This window comes from Dermacentor variabilis, unplaced genomic scaffold (assembly GCF_050947875.1).
Source record: "Dermacentor variabilis isolate Ectoservices unplaced genomic scaffold, ASM5094787v1 scaffold_19, whole genome shotgun sequence".
Lineage (NCBI taxonomy): Eukaryota > Metazoa > Arthropoda > Arachnida > Ixodida > Ixodidae > Dermacentor > Dermacentor variabilis.
Genome location: NW_027460357.1, coordinates 1,214,760 through 1,222,533, shown reverse-complemented (window position 1 = coordinate 1,222,533; position 7,774 = coordinate 1,214,760). Strand labels below are relative to the sequence as shown.

The 7,774-nt window shown below is 52.4% G+C and overlaps 1 protein-coding gene across 1 annotated transcript; it reads right to left on the bottom strand.

Moving 5' to 3' along the window:
- Positions 1-319: 319 nt before the first annotated feature.
- Positions 320-976, bottom strand: LOC142568488 (uncharacterized). Its single transcript, XM_075678406.1, has one exon. The coding sequence runs from the start codon at positions 974-976 to the stop codon at positions 320-322; it is 657 nt and encodes a 218-aa protein (XP_075534521.1).
- Positions 977-7,774: the final 6,798 nt, after the last annotated feature.

The following is a 7,774-nucleotide window of genomic DNA, read 5'->3' as shown; positions in this document are numbered from 1 at the left end:
CATCGCTCACGGCGAAACTGCTCCTCTTGCAGGTTAGTGCAATATTACTTAAAGTTCGTCGTATTCTTTACAGCTTGCAACGGTGCTGCGCACGGTCGTTTGCGGTCGGCTGGCGACGCCTGCACGACACTAACTTCCGCCCCTGTGTCGACTAGGAAAGGAGCACCTCTTTCGCGATCGGTCAGGAAGAAAACCGATGGGCGACTGTCCGACGGGGCGGGGGCACTGGTCACCGTCAGTGCTGGCCCGGGGCGTTTCCCGAATTTTCACAGGGCGACACACAGTTCCGTGCAGCGTTGCCGAATCTGCGGTGGTACCATCACACCCTACGCTGTCGTGGTCGCTGGTTTCCGCTCGAGTGCAGCGCTGCGACGGTGTCTGCGAGGCGAGAAATTTCCTCTCGCATCTCTTGCAAGGCATTGGCGGACGGTGCGTCTGCGTGCACCGACGCGACTGTGGGCACGGCGACAGCCATGAGTTTGTCGGCGAGCTCGGCCATCTTGGCAAGGTCTGTCTCGCCCGACGCCGTGAGGCCTATCCGTACACTTGTGAGAAGCATTTGCAGGAAGAGTTCCCGCACTACACGACCGTCGCTTGCTGTCGCGTCGCCGGCCAATTGTTGCATGTGGCGTAGCAACTGGCTGGGTCGGCGGTCGCCAAGTTCGGCCTCCCGCAGTAGGTGTTGGAGACGCTCCGGCTCTGTAGGTATGAGACGGCGAATGAGTGTCTCTTTTACCGTCTGGTAGGCGTTCTCTGCGGGTGGTGTTAGCAGTAGGTCCCGCACCTCGCTGGCCGTCGCAGGCGGGAGGCTGCCCTCCACGTGGTGGTATTTGGTGCTGTCAGCAGCGATGCGGCGTGCAACGAACTGTGACTCAACCTGCACGAACCAAAGTTGCGGGTCGCCAGTCCAAAACGGAGGTAGCTTGACATCAAGTACGGCTACCGTGGGACTGTCGGCGTCGCTTGGCTGGTTCATGGCGATCACGTTCGGGTCACCAATTATTGGCACGCGCGAGGAAAGCAGGGACGAGGCGTGGGGCTTGGAGTCTCGTGCCAACTAATCTTTATTCTTTGTGCGCCGGCCCTCTCTCGGCGGCCGGCTGGCTACGATCGACTGCGGCCGGCTCTGTTCCGTGCTGGCAGCACTGCGGCTTATCCATGGCATATTTGTGTTCACCACAGTGGCAAGACGAGACGAGGTGGTAGGGTGTCGCAACGCGGTCAGTCAAGTTAGTGATGAAAGCGTGGTGCCAGGACTCAAATTGACAGGAGACTGTCACGTCTTGGAGGAGCTGATAGTGAGTCAGCCCTTTTGTTGTTCCTCAGTAGCCAGAGTAGCTTTTGAACCACGACCACCTCGGTCACGGCTCAAAGTATGAGTCAGACGTAAACGTTTGGAACGGGAGGCCAAGAGAGCTTCCGCAGAAGGAAAGCGTGTTGTTTTGTTTAATTTTTTTTTGAACATTTTTAAAATTTTCGCTATTTGAGGCTGGAGTTTCTAGCCTCAAATTGTAAGGTATAAGTAACGTATGAGCTTTCTTTAGGTTTTCGTTTGAGAAGCTCCGTGGTTTGAAAGAGGTGTTTTATTTAAACAATTAGTCTCGCGAGGTGTTCATTAATGAGTATATAGTTTATTTTTTTTTTGTGTGAGTAACCTGAAGGTCAAGGTTATCGTTGAGAGGCCTATCGTAACGCGCGTGTGTTAGTTAACCTTCCTTTTTTATGTGGTTTTTATTTTCTAAGGTTAAGCGCGTGGGTTTTCAGTAAGTGCGTGATTTGCACTAAGAGTTCGCAGTTCCGTTAGCGCGTGTCCTGTGCGGACGGAGAGAAGCAGATCGTTTGACTGGGTTGCTCGTGTGTGTTTAGGGCAGCCGTATTCTGACTTCTCTAGTACCCGTGCGTATTTTTTAAAGGGTTCTGCGGAGTGCGTAAGCTACGCAAGTTTAGTTGCTCGTTTAAGGTACGTGTCCTGTATAGACTAAAGGAACAAATGTGAGTAAGCGTGATGAAATGCTTACGTACGACGCAAGTAAGCGTTCTGAATAGAGACCACAAAGCTAGCGCGATTGTGATTACGTACCTGTGGAGTTGGCCAGACGGTTCAGTGGCAACCGTACACGAGATAAGTACGCCACTGTGATAGGGTAAGAACAGACTGTTCGTGAAGCTAGGCTGCTTAAGTTATGTTCGGGTATTGGTGGTTGAGAGCCTTCGGTTCAGTTCCGCGTAAACCTTTATTCTTGTGCATCCCGACGGTCGGGTTTGGTTAACTCAAGGGGAACGTCAACGCTCGCTTTGGCGGCACCAAATTTTGGGGGGCAAAATTTGGGGCTCCCAGTTGAGTGGCTTGCATTGAAATTTTGATAAGAAGCCTGGTGGGTGAACAGCTGATTCCGGGCGTTTGCACGCTGAGTGGTAGTGTGTTGCCGGGATCGACTCTTCTGTGCCAGTTGTTGTGAGATGGTTGAAGGCATTCCAAGTGCGCAGGGGTTGCAGAGAGCAAAGCCATCGCCTTGCTCGCCAGCCATTCTCTTCCTGCCCAGCGGTTGCCAGCACTGGCCAGGCGAGATTTTCCAGGCCATGGAGGAGCTGTTAGGATCGACTTGCAGCTATTTCAGCCCGCTGCAGGTGCGTCGATCGATCCGGAGTGGTGGCGCCCTTCAGAGAACCAGCGAGGACAGCGCTAACCAACCGTGAACTTGCTTTGGGTAACTGCAGACTACTGCAGACTACGGCAGCTCTGGAATTTAGCGGCGCCGGCTGGGGTCGGGCGTGACCAGCTGACTACGGGGACGCAGGACAATGGATACCACGACGACTGCGCTGCAAAGGTCGTCTGCCCTCGCGAGAGCACGGAAACCTGTGCGGCACGTGTGTGTGAGCCCTCCTCCTCCAAAAAGGCGTGTAGTCTGCGATGACGTCGAACGATGGCGTCGAACGAAGTGCTTATAAGCAGCGATTGCCGGCTGCTAGAGTGTGCTCGTTGTTGTGCTCGAAATATACTCGTGAGCTGTGTGCTCGTTTGCTGTAACCTTCGTCTTGCGGGCTCCATATGGGAGTCACGCTAGACTGTCGATGTATGTGTTGTTACAGTATGATTCGAGTCTGAAATATCGGACGCGGACTCCGTCACATTAAATACAGTGCATTCTACGGTGTCATTCTTGGACAGATGGTACGAATTCTCGCGCAATGAGGATGGGAACAAATTGTCTCACGTGCCGGCTGTCACCTTCCTCGTACTGCCAACATTTCTTCCCCTCCGTAGTTGCTTATCTTTTATTGGGTTCGGCTGCTAATCACGAGGTCTCGGGATCGAATCGCAACCACGGCAGCCGTATTTGAATGGGTGTGAAATGCGAAAACCCGCGTACTTATGGTTAGGCGCTCGTTAAAAATCCCAAGTGGTCTAAATTATTCCTGAAACCTCCACTACGGCGTGCCTCATAATGAAATCGTGGTTTTGGCAAGTAAAGCCTCATAATGTGCTATGTAAAATTCGTTAAGGATGTCCTGGGCAGTCGCACAACTCTTGAATATAATTAAGAGTCAGGAGTTGCGCGCGAAGTCTTTGAATATCTCATCATCATTATCATCAGCCTGGTTACGTCCACTGCAGGGCAAAGGCCTCTCCCATACTTCTCCAACAAACCCGGTCATCTAGTAATTGTGGCCATGTCGTCCCTGCAAACTTCATAATCTTCATTTCCCCGGTCGGAGTGTCCACCTCTAGCTGTTGTGAGGGAAAATTGGCGACGATGGGATCGGCGGCCACTCCCGCGATATCCACCTCGGGCGTCTTCGTTGTTGTTAAGGAACGGGCGGCGTTCTCCGTCGCCGATTGCGTCTTCTGCTCGTTGGAAAATGATGCTGCGGTAGATAAATGCTCCATCGAAACAGAGCGGTGAATTGGCCGAAGGCCCTTTGCACGCCCGTTTAGAACATGGGCCTCGGAAGAGCTGGTCGCTTGGCGCTCTTGGTTCATGGTGTAGAAAACACGCCAAGGCAGCTATGGCCCCGGCAGGGGCAGCCGCGTTGGAATTGCTTCAGCATGCGCAGAGAGCCTCGCAACTCGAACGCATGTCCCTGCGCGGGGCCTGAGCTACTGAAGAAAGTTACAAAACTACCGCTCGTCCCTTTGCGCCGCGGACACAGTGAGGTTGTGGCGACCTCGTGCGGCGAGCCATCGAGCTACTCGGCAAGAAAAAGTTCCGTGTGTTCCCGTCGCATTGCGAAGGCCGTAGCGGCGCGCGGAGGAGAGAGTTAAGTCGGGAGCCCGGCCGTGGGCCAGAGTAGTCCGTGTTTTCACAGCAACAGGCTGTAGGATGAATCAATGCTGGCGCCTAGTGCGGTTGCGTGGGTGTTCCGATGCCGAAGTCGAAGCGCTGTGCAGACTATCTCACCGCTGCCATCTAATGTTGCGACTTGGGTTTTGATGACGTGGGATCCTCTTTCCTCGTGGAGGGGTAAGTGAACGTGAGGCTGGGCGCGATATTCAGGACGTTTCACAAACACGTTTATATTTACATATGTACACGAAAATGCAAAGTAATACAGAAAAGTTGAAAAAGTTTTAGCCGCGCGGGCCAATGGTGCACCATCCTGCTTCTTCAAAAATCTGGGTGGGTGAGATACCAGTTCCTTCAACTTGTACTTCCATGGCGGCTTGAAGAAAGTCGACGCGCAGCGGTAACTGCGGCTCACGTAGCGGCCGGAGCACTAAGCTTAGCAGTAAGCTTATCTCGGCGGCGCAGCGGCTCGGGAGAAATAGTCCAATAAAGCGCTGAAAAAGCAGTTCCCACCTTGAAGACGAGTATCGGCAGAGTTAGGATAACTTGCTGGAGATGATGGTGCAAAATTAGAGAGAGAGAGAGAAAAAACTTTATTTTTATGTAGGGGTGGTGTGGTGGAGAGGCCCTCAGTCCAGAGCCTCTCTTGCGGCATTCTTCAGTGCAGCACTGATAAACGCCGCAAGGTACCGTTGGTCGTCAGCGCTGGCTGCTTCTCTCAGCCACCCGGCATGGTGTTTAGGGCAAAGATTTGTAGGGGCAGGCAGGGGAAGTGGGGATGGTCCACAGGACCAGAGGATATGGGATGTGTTCGGGTGTTCGCCACAGTATCGGCATGCAGGTGGGGGATCTTCAGGTAAGAGGCCGCGGAGGAGGTGCATTCGCGCTGGTATAGGCAATGTTTGTCTGGGCCTGACGAATCAGTACACCCTCTTCATGGGTGAGCACTTTGCTGAGTTTGGGGGAACTTGCGCCTTGCCTCTTGATATGGCCGCAGAATCAGGGGAGCCCACCTTTTCGTCTGGGCTGGTCGCGGAGTGCAGGGTGCCTGGTTCAAAGTTTCGCAGGCGAGCTGATTAGCTCTTTCATTTCCCGGCACCCCGTCATGACGAAGTATCCAGATGATTTCCAAAGGACCCTGAATGTGCTCTTGAATAAATGTCGAAATGTGGGCCGGGAGATCGTTGTGCAACAATTTCCTGCAAGCCGCCATGGAGTCGGTAAATATGATTCTTGGGTAGGTTGAGTTATTAGGGGGCATGTGTTTGATCGCGATTGCAATGGCTGTCAGTTCCGCTAAAGTCGGATCTGTCTCTGGGAGTACCTCCGTATGCACAGTTTGGAGGTCGTTATTCACGACTGCTATAGCGGAGCCCCGTGCACCAACGCTAGCATCAGCGTAGAAGTATATGCCGTCAGGGTGTCTTGCCGTGTACCTCTTGAAGTAAGCAACTCGCTGGCGTCGCCTTTCCTTGCCTCGTTCTGGATTAATGTGACGTGGCAGTGGAGCTATCGCTAGGAGTTCGCGTTGTTTCGGGGGTAGTGGGCGCGTGTTCACAAGGGGCGCAGCTTCTGGATGATGACCGATGCTATGGAGGACGTGCGTGCCTTAACACGTACGCTGCAAACGCAGTTCTTCGCGACGACGATGAATACTGACTAGTTCCGCCACCGTGTTATGGCAACCGATGTGAAGGAGGAGCTTAGTGCTGGCACTAAACGGTATGCCGATGGCCAGCTTTGTCGCCTTCCGGATGAGCGCATCTAGGCGATTGATATCTTGCTGAAGGAGATTGGTATAGGGCAGGTGATAGCGCAGGCGCGACATAATTAGTGCGTTTCTTAGTTGAAGCATATCCGCCTATTTCACTCCATTGGCTCGGTTGGAGACCCTACGCATCATGTGCAGCACCTGTTCTTACCTGAGCAGGTGCTGCACCGTCGCAGCGGGACCTCCTTCTTTCTGGATATGGAGACCGAGTATCTTAATACATTTTGGTTGGGAAATCGGCACACCTTCGTTTACAATTTGTATGGTGGGTGGTCTCCATCATTTGTGATGGACCAGTAGCAACTCATATTGTTCCGGCGCACATCTAAGGTCCATAGTTTGAGCAGCCTCATGCACCCTGTTCATAGACTGTTGGGGAGTTTCTTGGATATGCCCTGGCGAACCCGTGTTGATCCAGATGGTGATATCATCTGCGTAGATCGCATATTTGATGTCGGGGATGTCTCGTAGCGCTCTATGGACTGCGCACATGGCAAGATTAGAGTGTGGGCGAGATCACGGAACACTCCGGGATACCTCTCTGCGGATGGGGATACTGTTGTGAGGTGATGTCGCCTACTCGTAGCGTGTACGTGCGACTCCGTAAGAAGTCTCTGATATAGTTTTAAAGCTTGGTTCCGCAGCCAGTAGCTTCGAGCTCTTGCAGCATAGCATCGTGGTCAACATAGTCAAAAGCTTTCTTGAGGTCGACGGCAAGAATAGCTTTAAGCTGAGCGCTGCTTCTTTCCTTCGTGATGTCTTCGTGTAGCTGCAGCAGAACGTCTTGAGTAGATAAGCGATGTCTGTATCCAATCAAATTATGGGTATTGGGATTGCTCAAGGTGACTAAGAAGTCTGTTAAGCAGGATGCGCTCCATTAGCTTACAGACGCCTGATATGAACGATATTGGACGCAGATTCGCTATGGCTTCGGGCTTGCCAGGCTTCGGAATGAAAATGATGCTGGCTGACTTCCATTCTTCTGGCAAGCTGCCCGTGTCCCACACATTGTTAATTTGCTGAAGTAAGATTGCATGATCGGCTTCTGTAAGGTTGCGGAGCTGTGTTGTCGTAATTTGGTCTGGTCCTGGCGCTTTATGCGGCTTTGCTTCTGCTAAGGCATGCTGTAGTCCCGCTAATGTGATTGGGCCGATGAGACCCTCATTCTCTGTCTCTGCGCTTTTGTAGTCGGCACACTGTGGTTGTGCTGCATCCGCAATGTGTGTTGTTATAAGCCCGTTGAATAGGTCGTCGGTATGCTCAAATGTTTCGAGCAGCTTTCGGAGCTTATGGGACGTTTCCGTCTTTGTCTGGGTTGGGTCAATGAGTGATCGGACGAGATTCCACGTGGAGCTCATATTCAGTGTGTCGTTGAGCTTGTTGCACGTATCGTACCACTGCTCATGAGTGAGATGTTAAGTGTAGTAAACGATCTGCTCATTGAGTGTGTTGATGCGTGAGCGTAGTTTTCGAATGAGCTTATTTCTTTTCCATCTCTTGATGAGCGCATGTCGTGCCTCCCAGAGATAAAGAAGATGCTTGTCCGTGCTTGGCTGCTCCCACTTCTCTATTATTTCCTTCGTGTGTGACTGGATTCGTTGCCTGACCATCTCTACCCAATCTTTCAGGTGCATGTTTTGGAAGTCTCCTACATGTGTCTTGCGGAACTCATTCCAATCCGTGAGGCGATGCTTTCGTTGGCGCTTTGGGAATC